General features: G+C 42.1%; 1 protein-coding gene and 1 long non-coding RNA gene across 3 annotated transcripts in view; both read left to right on the forward strand.

The window, feature by feature from the left end:
• LOC141949269 (uncharacterized) overlaps positions 1 to 15426 on the forward strand; it is a 191895-nt gene that overhangs the window by 127797 nt on the left and 48672 nt on the right. The gene's annotated exons all lie outside the window — the stretch shown is intronic.
• CAPN6 (calpain 6) overlaps positions 1 to 15426 on the forward strand; it is a 65837-nt gene that overhangs the window by 6514 nt on the left and 43897 nt on the right. For both annotated transcript variants that reach the window (XM_074882654.1, XM_074882655.1), the window contains exons 2-3: positions 1514 to 1599; positions 2432 to 2606. In XM_074882654.1, the coding sequence (XP_074738755.1) occupies positions 2442 to 2606 (165 nt within the window). In that variant the 5' untranslated portion in view covers positions 1514 to 1599; positions 2432 to 2441. The remainder of the gene's footprint in view (positions 1 to 1513; positions 1600 to 2431; positions 2607 to 15426) is intronic.

Genomic DNA, 15426 nt, shown 5'->3' on the forward strand with positions numbered 1-15426 from the left:
CTCCTTGTTAGCATTCCCCTTGGTGAGCACTGCCCTGTGGAGCCCAGGGTGAGGCGGGTAGCAGCTGGAGTTCGTGTGCTGTGCTTTATGACCATGTTCTGTGCATTGCTACCAGACTGCCTGTTGTGTAACAGGGTGTTGATCCTGGAAGGACTCACATTCCAGTCCAGCAGATAAAAGGGGAGAAAGGGTGGGGGAACAAGGTCGTTAAAGACCTATCTCTATGAATTAAGCAGCAACAGCTGAAAACCTTATCACCCAGGAGCTATTTTAAAAACAAGCATATCTTGCAAATAGGCTTGGGTTAGAATGTAAGTTAGCTTGTGGGGAATTTTTAATAGGCAAGAATGCCAATTATCATGAAATAATCTATATCCCACCCAAATTAGCAAACTATTTTTTTTTTTTTTTGTCCCTGAGCTATCTTTGTGTAACTGACAAATTTTTCTGCAATTGAATTTGAAGAACTTGTTTGTGGGGGGAAGCAAGCCTATTTGCTTTGTCTTGGGAGGCCATCTGCCAGATGAGATGCCTTGTGACTTTTTTTTGAGGGAGATCATTAACAAGGACATAGCTCTTAAGAAAAAGGAAATTGCTAAAAAATAGCATAGTATCAGTGAGCCATTTTGGTTTTGAGCAGTTCATTCAAGTGTAGTTTTGTTTTGTCGAAGCTGGATAACACGTCACTAAGGGACTCCATGGCCCAGTTCTGGAAGGGGAGCCTTGGCCTGGCTGAAGGCATAGCACTTTTTCCATCAACTCCAACAGGATCAGGATTTGACTCAAAGTTGTTACAGTCCTGACGTATGCAAAATTTATGTCTGGATTTTTGCCCTGAGAAAGGATGGAGAATGAGCAGGCATTTGAATATTTGGCTGGTTGAAATATCAAGAATAAACTGGTTCTTTGTCCTATTGCTTTGCCATGTAAGATTCTGACGGTAGAAATCAGGTGGTACTTACACTTGTGGGTAGTTTACTCTGAGTTATGGTTAGGGGGCTTTGGAATGGGTGCAAGAATGGCAACAAGGTAGAAGAGCACTCCTGAGTATTCTCCTCATTTCCATGAGTGAAGGCATTAGAGCAGCATTTCTCATCCTTGAAGGAGCAACTAATTTATTTTAGGGCAGGGGGGAGAGGAGCAAGGGAAGGGAGAGAGAGGGAGGAAGGGAGGGATGTTAAAACCATCCCTAGACTATCTTGGCCGCAGTAGCTTTCACTCACAAGAACAAAGATCATGATAAATTTGACATTTCCAAGTGTTCCTCATTACTCTTCTGTATTTCTTCTGTTGTGTTCATTTGCATGCCTGGAGGGGCTTGAGCCTAGATTGGTTTAGTTTTCTCATCCAGATCGTGCTGCAAGTGGCTCAAGGAGCATGAGCTGAGATCAATGCAACGGGACACAGCAAATAGGCTGCTAGGACAATGTGATGCCATGCTCCATTGCATGCACATTGTTTAAATCTTACAATCTGACATCAAGACAGCCTGCATTTGTCTTTATTGCTGTAGATAACTCAAGGAAGGGGAGATAGATCTCTAGCCCGTGGCAGGAAGGAAGAGGAGAGGAATTGACACACAGGAGCGTTCCGAACAGAGTAAGTTCAGATACTCTCTCCACTCCCTCTCTTGAAATAGAGGTAGCATCCCTCACATCCCCCAGACTTCAAACTATTCCGAATGATTTATGTAGTTGATTTGTGATTTGTAATGTTTTTAAGCAATTTATTTGAGCTCTGTGGCTCAAATTTGCCATGTGACCTTGCCATGTAAACTTGCCATGTTAGTTGTGATTCTGGGAACAAAGGCCTGAGAGCAAGCTGTTTAGGTTTTTTTGTTGTTCTGAGTTTTTGGGCGCTTTTTAAATTCTTATCAGTTATTTGCAAATATTTGCTGCTTCTGGGAATCCAGTTCCATGAAATATAAAGTTCAAAGACAATAATACCAGCCAAAGTATTGTCACTTAAATTAAGATGGAGAACTGTGGAAATCTGTTTTTTGTTTTCTTTAGGCATAAGAGTTGGAGTAGATAATTAGAGCTTTAGTGGCCAGAAGAATAATTCAGGACAAAAAGATGGTCCAGCCCTTCACACATGGTACAGACTGAGAGCCAAGCCCCACTCTGTTACCCTTCCAATCAATTAGACAAAGCAAAATGCTGGGTTTGTGCCTGGTCTGGACTCTCTAACGCCTTTCCTGATAAGAGTTCTGTTCAGCCAAAAAAATCATCTTAATATATAAGATCTTCTTGGGTTTTACAGTTTTCTAGTCTACTGCTTAACATAATCTAATTGATAATCTGTTTTTTTTTTTAACAAAACTTGTTTAGAACAAGTTATGTGCTCTGTTGTTAAAGACCAATGAGCGATATCATCTATGGACTTTAAAGAGCCTTTATAATTTACACAAGCTAATATTCATCTTATCTAGACAGAAAGATATGTCTTCATCAGTGCAACTCTTCAGAGATCAGAAGTACCACGAGCTGAAGAGGCAGTGTATCCAGCAGAGACGGCTCTTCGAAGATCCCGAGTTTCCAGCCTCAGATGAGTCCCTTTTCTATCAATCAGCGCCACCAAGGAAAGTTGAATGGAAGCGCCCAAAGGTAATTGATGGTCTCCTTGTATTATTCCACTTCTACTGTCTTCTCTGTGCTAAAACACAGTTATGTGAGTATATTCTACCTCCTTTTTTTCATTCATTTCCTGTCACTCTGTGATTCAAACAGCAGCCCCTTTGTGTCACGCTGCTGTCCAAAATGAAAGTCATGCCTTACTGTAAAAAGACAAAAACGAAGTGTTCTGTGCAGCATAATCATGCTTTTTACTGTTAATGGCTCTCTAATAACAAACATCAGTGTGAGGTGACTCCAGCCATAGTGATGTTTAAATCAGCCCTCTATTTAATTAAAAACACCAGCAATTAATTAAGAACACCAGTAATAGATCAGTCAATATGGAGAATATATTCTGTGAATAAATGCTTCATTTCCTGGGACAATCTGTAGATATGTACTTGTCTAGGTTGGAGTGTTGACAGAAGCATTTTAGCAAGGTGTTGAGATTCTTAATTGAAGTTTCTCTTTAATACCTGTCACTTTGGAGGGCCTGGTGTGTATGCACAGCAATTGCAAGATAAAATCTGAGCTTTAGCTATCTGATTTTTTTCTTTTTAAGTTAGATCTAACATTCTATAGTGTTTTTTGCAAGGGTTATATTTTATTAACTGAATACATAGCATCTTCCTGCCCAACGTACTGGAAACAAATAATAATGTAGGATTATTGTTCATTATTATAGCTCTCTGCATGTTTTCAGAGTAACTTGTGCCTTATTAAAATGTGCGGGGAAAGGAAATCTCATGGTAGCAAGGGGAAGTTTCTTCAATCTCAGATAGCTGGCTAGTTCATTTCTATGTATAAACAAATGATTTGTAATTTTTCTGGGAGGAGAGAGTAGGAAAGAGAAGAGCCACAGTCTGCCCAGCAAGGAGTCTGTCTGAGGCAGCAAACAGCAAGACACCATTGCCAGAGTGGTCTTGTTACACTAAAAAAATGCTTGGGTATTTCTAACTGCCACTAGCGGAATGAATTGAGAGCCCTCATTATCAGCACATACCCACTTTCTGGTCAAAGCAAATGGATTCTTTTTTGTTCCATTGGAAACTAACTTGTGCTTCCAGAATCAGTTGGTTTTCTCTCTACATAGTGCCAAAAATAAGAGGAAACCATGTGTGTATCACTGGCTGCCAGGTTACCTTTTCTGTTAACTACACTGGAACCACTAAGTCCAGCTACAGATGGATCTTAAGAGCTTTGAATGACTTCTGCAATATAGGGCAGGACGCTCACAAGCTACTCCCAGGGAATATGCAAATGCACAGATGTGTAGCTGATGCAGAGGTGTCTAAGCAAACCTTTGTTCTGTACTTGATACCCTTTTCCTCAACTGTGTTTCAGAGACATTCTGGTGAAATCTTAGCAGCAAGTTTTATCCAGAGGGAATAGAGAGTTTTCCTTTATCAACTGATACAATCTCTGGTCTCTGTATGACTGTGCTGAATTTACTGTGGATTTTGCCTTTGACTTCTATAAAACCTTGATTATACCAGTGATTTCATATTCAAAATGAACAGCTATTGTCCATACACAACCAATAATGCTTATGTCTATGTCAGTTTTACTAGCATCTTAACAGGAAAACAAATATGTCATTTGCTTCTAATTGTGACTAATGTACTAGACATTTCAAATTGTTATTTTACTTGTATTTGGGGTCTGTTAATTGGTTTGCTCTGAGGTTTTATGCTTCACATATCTTGTATTTATGAAGTAGTTTACAGCCATAAGCAAATAATTCAGAAGAATACAAAATCATTCCCAACTTTGACACTGTGGCTTTCCATCAAAGAGTGTAATCTGTTCTTATATTCTGACAAGTGTAATGAAGAGGACCGTGGAAGCCTCTAGCCAGATGCACACAGTGTTAAGCGTGATGAATTTGTCCTTTACTTCACCCATGTCCACTTTTGAGATTAGGGTTAATCTTCTGGAAGCACAAACTTGGGAGGTCTTTTCTTAGAAAACGTGATGCCAATGACAGTGTGATCTACTTCATATGCAGCTGGTACTGTTCCCTGTCCTCTGTGACAGGGGATAACAGATGAGGCTGACCAAGGCTGAGCTGTATTTGCCAGGATGGCATTAGACTGTGGGATGTTTTTTCTTCCTTTTTTTCCTGGTGGTGTTGATTTCTCACAGCAATGAGAGAAAGGTTAATTTCTCACTTCAGTACTGAAATTTTAGTGAACAGAGCAAGGGTTGCTTTCCTGCTTCTCATTTTTGTTTTCCAAGTAAAACGTGAGACTGAAGAACAGGGAGAATGAATTTGGAAAAAAATGTATGCATTACAAAGTCATTGGGTTTATTTTTATTTCTGTAGTGCTTTCCTGTTTATTGGAGTCTTTCATCCCCTCCTAGAACGGGAAATACCATGCAACCAGTCACAGTGAGGTCAGGGAAAGCTTTTGTGCTTCCTAAGAAATATGAAGCAAGAGCTAGACACTAGACAAGGATGCCATTTTAGGCCATTCTTTTGTGTGTGTTCTACTTGAAGGCTAGTAACTAACATTGTGCTCCAGGGGTCAATACTGAGTCCAGTGCTGTTCAACATCTTCATTAATGATCTGGATGATGATGTAGGGGCATTGGACTAGATGACCTCCAAAGGACCCTTTCAACCTCAGTCATTCTGTGCTGTTCTAAAGCTGTGCCTTCCTTAGTCTCCTTCCTTGGTCCAAGATAGAGCAGCTCTTATGGCCCACGTGGGGCTACTCCTACAGATTTGTGGAGAATAGCTAGAGTATCCCAGTCTTGCCTTTCTTGGGTGGGAGACAGAGTTGATGCCTAGGAGGTGGTGGAAGCTGCCTTTGTTCTCATGGTGAGCCTGTTAGAATGTCTTGAGGGAGAGGGGCTTGTCTGCTGCACAGAGCAGAGGTGAGGATCTACTTCCCAGTGTTTGTTTGTGGGTTGTCTCTCTCTGCCATGTGGAACTATATTGTACTCTTAAGTTAAATGGCTGAATGCTTAATTGTCCTTTTGGAGTGATGGGTTTTCCAGAGTATTTCCTTTTTTGGAGAGGGAAATGGCCTTGTAATATGAGCTTAAGGCAGAGGCCAGAACTGTCAGCTACTGAGACAGATTCTGAGCAGGCCACTTAGTCATCTTGTCTCACTAGCTCACCCAGAAACTACAATGGTGTCTCCCCCACCCACCCCCCAGATGTTTGTACAGCATCTTGAATGTGAAGGAACTAAATGGTGATGCTGGGTTTCCTGTCCTCCCTCCATCTACATAGGCAGCGGATAGCCTACCCAGATGCTGGTACTTGTATACTAGTATGAGCAAGGCGCTTTTTGCTTTAGAAAGCCTGTGTAGCTGTCTGAGCAGCTGGGGAGTGCTGCCCAGCACACACAGAGCTGGGGAATGCCACTGCAGTTGCTGTTGCTGGTGTCCAAACAAGTACATTTGGGATCTGTGAATCTAAAGCTTTTCTGAAGGAGAGGTGAAAGCCGGTATTTTAGTTTCAGCTCACAAATATGCTCGTGCTTTGTTCAGTTACCCTAAATGGTTGGTGGTGGCCAGACAGAACAAATACTTAGGAAGAGTATCGGTATAGTCAAAAGGGTTTTATTCTGCTCTAATGGAAAAAGGAGTTAAGCAAGAGAGAGAAAAGAGGAGGAGGGGTAAAGGGTTTCTTCCACTTTGTTTTTGTCCTTGGATCTGCACCTGCAATGTTAAATATGTTCTGTTTGCTCATTCCAGTCAGACTCACAGCGATAGGTCATTAACAATCTGACATTAATCACTTGTTTTGTACTTTTAAAGTCTTTTTGGGAAAGAGAACAAAGACAGGGTAGTGTTACTTCTGTGGCACCCCAGTATTAAGAAACTGGCGAACACAAAAGGCACCGTGTAATTACCGTGCAGTCTCCCTAGGATGGTGTGACTTTTCAAAGAAAAATGTTGTTACAGAAAGATCATCCAACAAATAAGAGTGCTGTGCACCATTTATGTGCGGTACTGGGTCTTGGTTTCTTCGGGTGCAGTGTGGCATGCTATGCAGTTGGCAGGCCAGACTAGCGGGTTCTGATTGTGCACAGGAGATAAGGTGCATGTTTCTGATTATGCTGGATTTCAGTGCTGGGTAGTAAATGAACTCAAAAGGTCTGACCCCACCTGGGATATCTGATAGAGTTGGCTGAAACATGGAATTGGCAAGTTGTATACTAGTATGAGCACTCTGAAATTCCATCTTTTATTCTAAGCAGAAGAAAGAAAAGTCTGAATGTGCCAGAAGATTTGCCTAAAAATGAGCTTGGACCTTATTTTGCTTTGTTTCTATATCACCTTCCTTTGTGACACTCTCCACACCGGTGATGGGTTACAATAAGTAAAAATAGTATAAAAATGCCAAATTGTTTTTCACTCTGGTGAAAAAAACCTGGAAATGTTGGACTTGATTTCTTAGAAAAATTTGTCTTTGTCAGTGACACTTTCTGACAGAATTGTTGACAGATGACACTGGTGTCAAACTGTGATTGCCCTGGCAGTCAATGTCTTGCACTCTACCCTTCATGGTCTCCTGTAGCCCCAGGGCTTGCCCAGTCCAAGGCAGTTTATGGGCACTTCGGGCAGGACTCACCTTGCCCAAAGGCTAGATGCTCATCATGGATGTCTGATGTGGAGCTGTCACCACCAGCTCCCATACAAGCAGTAGAGAGGAACTGATGCATTTAGGGTGCGCTTCAACTGACATTCCCAAGATGTTTGCTTCAGGCTGAGATATATCATACCTCACAAGTGCCTCGTCTCTGCCTACCAGAAGTTCAGAGGGTGAATTCAGGTGTTGATGTGAACAACATGAATTCTTTGCTGGTGTTTCAGGATGTTGGGCTCTGCTAATATCTCAGTTCCTCTGTCCACCTGTAAAATAATAACTGAGCTGAGCATGACCATTTCAAATGTGCAGCATCTTCCAGAGCCCTTCAGTGTGCAGAAAGCCTCCTTGCTGTAACACATCTTTGAGGTACAGGTCATTTCCCCTTTGCCTCGGACACCACACAGGGAGGTGCTCCCACTGCTTCTGTACTGTTCCAGACTGCCACTGAGGGAGAGTGGGATCAGCATATCCCCACCTTCCTATTGCAGCACCTGCACTTGACCACCTTGCATCACATGAGAATCGAGGTATGTCCTTCCCTCTTCTGTTTGCTCCACATCATCACAGACGGACAGTGTCTCTGCCCTGTTGTGGGGGAGGTCATGCAGGGGCTGGTCAGAGCTGTCCTCAGACAGAAGGGCTCAGCCTGTGAGCAGGATTTATAAATGGCTGATTTTTCACAGCCATTTTCAAGAAGCACTTTTAGAACCTAATGCAGAGCTGAGGGACTCTCCTTTTTAGAACTAGGCCCCCTGCCATTTAGAACAAAAGCAATAATGTAAGACACAAACCACCTGAAATTTTCTGTGGGGTAATCCTGCTGATTTGTTAGAAAAAGAGGAAGAAAGAATCCCCCCCATTGGTGGACATATTTTCTGCCCATTGATATTAGCATCAAAGCCCATCCTGCTCTTTTCCTGTGATTTCCCTGGAGTTTCCATCCCCTCAGCCAAGCTGAAGTGGGACTGGGGGCAGCTGTGTCCTGCCAAGAGGTAGGAGAGGCCTCTTGCCCCCTGCTGTCTCTGCTGGCCCTAGGATGTCCTCAGCCACCTGTCGTGGTTAACCCCTTCCTGAGGGCAAACACTGCCTCTGCATGGTGGTCCTGGTCAGCATTGGCTTCTAGCAGCAAGCAGCTCTAGTGAAAATACCCAGGAACGACAGTAGCTCTGCTGAAAGGATATTTTGTCCATTTTGTTTTTAACTAAACCTCAGGCTTGTCTAAATTTTTTCACTGAGCACTGACCTTGCAAAAATCTCAAGGACCTCTTTGTCAGCATTAAAGAAATAGCAGTGATCCCCCAACCAGGGCAGGCATCCATGTGGGGAAAGAGTGGGTAAGCTTGCTTCAGAGATAAGCGATGTTCTTTAGTTATTCATAAAGGAAAATAATAGACTGATCGTACAGAATGAGAGTCTTATCACGTGCTTTCCTGGTTTCCCTGCTTGACCCTCCATTTTATAAGCTCTGTTTTTGCTGTCGTCTGCATCTTCTAGGTTTAGACTAGATATTGGTTTAGACTAGATATTAGTTTAGACTATAGTTTAGATTAGATATCTAGGTTTAGACTAGATATTAGGAAGCATTTCTTTACAGAACGGGTTGTTAGGCATTGGAATGGGCTGCCCAGGGAGGTGGTGGAGTCCCCATCCCTGGAGGTGTTTAAGAGTAGAGTCAACTTAGCGCTGAGGGATATGGTGTAGTTGGGAACTGTTAATGTTGGGTTGATGCTTGGACTGGATGATCTTCAAGGTCTTTTCCAACCTAGATAATTCTGTGATTCTCTTTATGAAGGGACTATGATTGTACCCTTATGTTCTGGAAAGACAGAGCTGGTTCTTTTTCAGTAAGACAGCACAGAAGGACACTGTGTGACAGTACTGCTGAGCTGCTTCCCAAGAAGTCCCTCTTGTGTCCCACGCCACAGGAGGGACTGCTGCTGTGTTCGATTAAATCCCCATTAACTCATTGGAGCCAAAGGTTAGATATCTGACTGAAAGTGGAGCATTGCATACTCGTGGCCTACTGCCTGCCCTGTGTTCCTAGAAACACTGCATGTTGTGGGCACCATTCTCCACTCTTCTCACCAATTTTGCAGTGCTTTCAGGGGTGGTTCTCACCATGCAAGTGAAAAGGATCAGGAAAGAAGGCACTATGTTCTGGAATTATACAGTGATGGGAATAAATAGAACAAGTGTTTCCCCAGTTCCCAAATTGGGGAGTGTGGGATGAGCAGGTTAGTGAGTTATCCAGGGCAGTGTGAGGGACTGAGGTGCTAGTGAACTCAGGAGCTCCAACTTCTGCACCTGCACATGTTTCTTGAAGGTGGCACCAGCTTTTGTTTGCTTCTAATTGATGGAAAATAATCAGTTGTCTCAGGAGATAAAACATCTTCGTATTTGCAAGTGCTGATTTGAACCTTGGAAACCTCCCCTGCCTCTATACCTGCCTTTGAAGATTCTTCCCTCCTTTGGAAGGCAGAGGAGGCCTGGGGCACACCTGCCTGGGCACTTAGACTGGGTTAGCTTTACATATTTTGCATTAATGTTCTTTATTCCACATATGTTCTCAGTGGCAGGATTTGTGGTCACACTAAGCAGTCCTCCAGTATCCCAGTCCTCATAAATTTTGTGGAGTGAGTGTCATGAAAGACTTGGCTGTCAGGTGTAAGCACACCTGGGTTAAATGGCCCTCAGAGGTAATGCACAGCTTCATCGTCTGATTCCTTTCTCTCTTCTGTAACTGCATGGCTGCAGTCTAACCGTATTTTTCGGTTTGACTGTGAACAAGACCAGAGACATCTGCTTATGTTTGGGACTACATATCAAAGTTCAGTAATGCATGCAGGAGGGGCACTGGCGGGGGAGGTATCCTGGCACTGTGTCTGGATTTGAGCAGTCACCCAACAGTTCCCTGCAAGACCAGGTTTGGGGCATGGAGTGGAGTGACAGCTCATTGCACCCTGGGTTATCTGCCAGGATGGGGCCTGGGGGTAATCCAGAGCTGAAGGAGAGTGGAGATTAAAGGGGAATAAACTGACATGAAAAAGTGATGTGAACTCTTAGCAGTACAGAGTAGTTATGTTATAGCCTTCTGTGTAACAATGATTTGATTGTAACAGCCTCTGTGAATGGTGACACTTCTCTGGTTTGTCAGGTTCCCTCCCCACATCCCCAGCTCCCTTCTGGAGCATAGCTTTTGATTTAGCAATCACTTTTTCAGATCTGAACGTGCTTTTTTTCTCCCTTCAGCCTATTCTTTCCAGTTAAAAATATGGGGCAATGCCAGTGCTCTTGCTTAATCAGAACAGAGGTCCCTCGCCCTTCAAGCTTTGCAGGATCTAATTATTGATCTGTGAAAATAAGACTTATTCTGCAAAGGCTGCTGACACATCCTGAAACAGCTGGCTTTGGGTTTTGTTTCCCTGTCTATGCCCAGAATTGTCCATGAACACAAGTTGCAAAACCCTATGTGCTGTGACATTTGTGTTAGTACTTGAAATACTGGCACACGTGGAATGTGCCTGAATCTGAGCGGTGAGGAAATGTGTTTCAATGTGTGAGCCTCTGCTGAGCTTTGAGGGAGTTCACAAATCCTTTTATGTGACTTAAACATATGGAGGCATTGATGGAAATAAAAAAGTGGTTGTAGGTTGTGAGAGCCACACACCAGTGTCTTGCAGCTTGCTTATTTGTTGTGCTTCTCTGGAACATGTTTGTAGAAGACAAGGACTGTGAAAAACTCAGCCTTGCACTAACATGAAATAAATCTTAACTGGCTTCTTTTTCCTTTTGCATCTGTCACATCCTAGATCATAACACCATGGATGTTGTCCTCCACAGACAGACCAAGTGGGTGACTTTCAGACTGCACTCCATTACTGGTGCTGTATGGGGTTCCTAGAGGATTACAGGACTTCCTGAATTACACTATTTATCATTTTAACAGGCACTTTTGTGTGCAGTAATTAGCTGTGATTACACATGAGTGCAGTAGCAGGGAGGCTATTTGCCATTGTTATGAGTAGTTTTACTTGCCATTAAAAGCAGATTTAGCTTGTGATTTTGAGCTTCAGCTTGTTCTCAGCTATGGAAAAGATTAAGTCAGATGTTTCTTTGCTAAACATACATGTGTGCATATATGAAGAGTCGGAGTGGACCTTAATTTTTATATAAGAGCATAAGCCTTGCAGACTCAAAAGCAGTATAAAAGGTCGTAGGCAAAGTAGGCTCTGACCTAAGCTTAAACCTTCATCTTAAAGAAATAGGAAAGAAATTAAGAGCTAAACTCTGGGAAGCAGTTGCCCTGGAAGGTAATCAGAGAGGTTGATGGGAAGGTTTCTGTACACAATAATCATGTTTTCTAGGTTAAAATTGTGGAGGCAGAGAGAAGACTGTGTAGTCCTCTAGGCATGATGCAACCTTCTGTTAGTATGGAGGGGGTGGGTGAGTGGACAACAACAGGTAGCCAGGTAACCACCAGAAGAAAATTATTTTAAAATTATGGTAAATGATCTTTTCTTTCTGCATTAGCTATGCACACGATGAACTGTGTACCCCATAACCTCCTGCAAATGAAGTCTAGCACTGCTGAACGTTTGATTTAATAAAGTGTTACAGCATCCTAGCTGCTTGATTATACTGAGCTTGGCTGCTGCCATCTGTCATTCTCCTGCAGGTGTCGATCTGAAGAGGAGAAATAGCTGCTTGCCAAGGGCTGGCTGCTGTAGTCCCCACACTGGAAGTAAGGACAGGCTGCTGTGGGGAGGAAGGCGTTAAATCCATCCCAGCTGTGGGAGCTCAGATGTTGGCACAGCTCCCAAAGATGCATGTGGCAACACAAAAGCATGCTCTTTACACTGGTTGCCTTAGCAACTGGACATTCAAATGGCAGGGATTGGCAGTCAGATCCTGCAGAAGATGATGCAGTTGCAATTAAGTCGAATTGTCTTCAGGTTGTTAGATTTAATTTTGAGCGGGAGGGGGGGGGGAAGGGGTGGAGTGATGGGTGAACATAAGTAATATTAACAATGAACTGCCACCCATTTGAGATCCTGGTGTAGGCAGGACTCCATCATGCTGTGTGTTTCTTTAAGGGTAAAATCAGTGCTGGAACTTGGCTTCTGAACCTTGTTTTTTTTGTTGGAGAGACTAAAAAAATCCACCTCAAGCTTTATTTGTTTAGTGAGGGTAGATTTAGTGGAGTTAGCAATCTTCTATACATCTTGGCTATCGCTGTTCTTGCATTCCGGTGATCCACAGACTCCTTGGAATCAAAGGCCCTATGGAATTGGGCTACAAGAAGGAGGTGTCCAAAAGTGGAGGGCAAGGTCTTTCAAATCCAGGTCAAAACAAGGCTTAGCCTTACTCTATGGCTGTAATTCTGGAGCAGCTGGATTCAGAATCTGCCTTCTTGTTGTCTTATTTGGTGAAATCAGTTGATTTGGATTGTTTTCACCAGCAGTGAGAAAAGTAATGCTGTAACGTTCAAGTGGGATGGTTGCCACATGGTTTTGCCCTGAAGTCTGAGACAAAGGTGGTGAGCTATGATTTGGTGCTGGAGAGGTACATGTGAATCCACTGAAATTCAGAATAGTATAAAGCACTTAGCAGCAGCATGGTGTGTCTTCAGTATATTGAGACTAAAGTTTCCCATGCTTTTAGAGCCCAGCAACACTTAGTCAAAAGCAAGAACAGTTAACCAATCATTGCTTAAAATGTTTCATGCAACTGGTTTTATTCACTATCAGTTACAAGGTCCTCATCTTGTCTCTAGTTACACTTCAGAAATGGTTTTCAAGCCAACTGAATGTTCATGACAAGTCTAGGCAGTGAAGCCCCCTATTCATGTGACTTAAGTGATGTGAATGATTGGGTAAATGTGGGGTGCTAAAAATGTAAGAGAAATAGCATCAGGAAGTGCTGTCTTGGATGGTTTTTTCTGCTCCTGAGAAAAGCATAAATACTAACCCATCTGCCTGTGTTTCGAAGGGAACACTGAAATCTAAATGTTATAGAAATATTAAGGATGGGGGATGGATCAAGCTATTAGCATTTGGTTTAGATATTAATAATTTCATCCACTGATTTGTACCTGAAGAGAATTTCAGTTTATGGATATGAGAAGAATATTTGGATGCTAAATTACAGGTACTTTGTGCACACAAAACAGACTCGGTGAAATGCTGTCAACGGTACGTTGATGTGCTGCTGCATATGCTCTCTGCCTTATGTGAACACATCACATTTAGGTTGGTTGGCTTGGAGACTGAATACATGCAGTTGTAATGGTGGCTTCTGTTCTGATATGTAATGAAAAAGGGCCTGCTGAAATTTTTCAAGGAAGAAAAAATGTGAATACAAGCAGACGAGCAACTCTCTCCCTTCCACCATAGCCTTGTGCTTTAAAATGCTGTGTGGGATCTTATGGAGCAGATCTTCCTTTTGTCGCTTTTTACATTTTTCACCAGAAAATGGATCATTTCTGGGAATTGTGTTGGTGCCTGGAATATTGGTTATAATGGGGTGGGAATATCTGGAATTTGTGGCATGAGTAATGTGGACAACAGAAACTTTACTGCTGGAAATAATAGGAAAAAACCTGTTCTGAATTGTGTCTCTCTCTTGTTCCCACAACAATAAAATTTTATCAAGTTATGTTAACTAGCTCTGACTTTAAAGATGAGGCTTACGAGGTATTGGGATGAGTTGATGACTTTGAAAAATAGGGTCTCTGAGTAATCAGACATTGGCAGCTTCAAATTTACTGCTGTGGTTAGAGAGCATAGAGAAAATTAATGAGAAATAAACTGATCTTGTTATAATTTTATTTCATTATTTAGTGTATTTTTTCAATAAGCTATTTAAATAAAATACGTCAAAGCTTGTATAATTATATTGTAGAATAATATAGACTGTTTCTTGCATGTGTGAAGAAAAGAGTTATTACTTTATAGTTCACTTTTCTGTCCTCTTATATTGTGAATGATAGCAGTGATGATAACCTAAATACAGTGATAAACCTCAATAAAAGTGCCTATAACTTAAATACATGTGTTATGTACTGATCTACAGAGATCAAAAACATAACTGGGATCCATTGGAACGAGTTCTTGTTCTAGCGAGCAGGAATGTAAGTTCTAATATAGAGGATCATAATAGAAGAACATTGTCATTATTACTCTTGCCCTAATATGAATCTGTAATAATTTTAAAATTAATAATAGTCTTGGCTATTCTAAGTAATTGGTCTTTTTGAGGAGCAAACACTTTTTGAAAAAAAAAAAAAGAGGTGGGGAATGGGTTTTTGTGGGGGGGATATTCTGCTGAAGCCTTTTTTCTTTTTTTTTTTTTTTGGTTAATGTTGCAACTTTCCCCCAAACACACTAATAAAAATGAAATGTTTCTTGAAATTTTTTCTTGGAGGCAAGGAAACATTTTCCAGCTATAAAGGGACTTCCCCTGCAGATCTTCTAAGGTACTTGGAACGGCATGTTCTGGTTGTGTCCGGCCAAGTAATTCCCTGAAAACATCGAGGGCTTTGTTTTGTTTCTTTCTCCCATTATTATTTTCTCCTAATGTTTGAGTTTTTTTCTTTCACCGAACATGTTCTGAAAAGAAAATGACTTCTCCATTTGCAAGGAAACATGCTTTCACGTGTTCCTCCCCTCCCTGTCTGCTCTCAATCACGGCTCTTCTATCTTCCTCCTCATATGACATTTCTTCACTGATATTATTTGCAGAAATAAAGGAAGCAAACTGTCCAGGCAAATCATCCAAACTGCTGTTTGTGGTGTTGTAGCTGATGATGTAGACATTATGAGGAAAGACATGCTGGGCTTTTCCAGCCCTTTCCTTCTAGTCTCTGTGCTTCAGGACCTATTTTTAGGACTCGATCGGCATAAATGCCTTGCACAATAAATAGGTCTGGTGTGGTGAGGGTACCAGAGAGTGTGTGTGTTGTGTGTTTCTAGATCTTCTTATGGTGATTTTCTTTCAGTTTGAGGGAAAGGGGTGCTTCCCTGAGGAGGAAGGAGATAAAAGATCAAATGAGTGTCACCCTTTTCAGGCAGAAGAGTGCTCAGTATTGGGTGTTCATGGCTTATATCAAGATGCTGTTGCTTCTGTATCTGTGATGTGCTGTGTCCTGCTGCCTCGGATCAGCCAGGTGGAGCTGGTAGCCAAAGTGAGGTAAGAGCAGAAGAAAAG

Source organism: Strix uralensis, chromosome 13, assembly GCF_047716275.1.
Source record: "Strix uralensis isolate ZFMK-TIS-50842 chromosome 13, bStrUra1, whole genome shotgun sequence".
NCBI classification, from domain to species: domain Eukaryota; kingdom Metazoa; phylum Chordata; class Aves; order Strigiformes; family Strigidae; genus Strix; species Strix uralensis.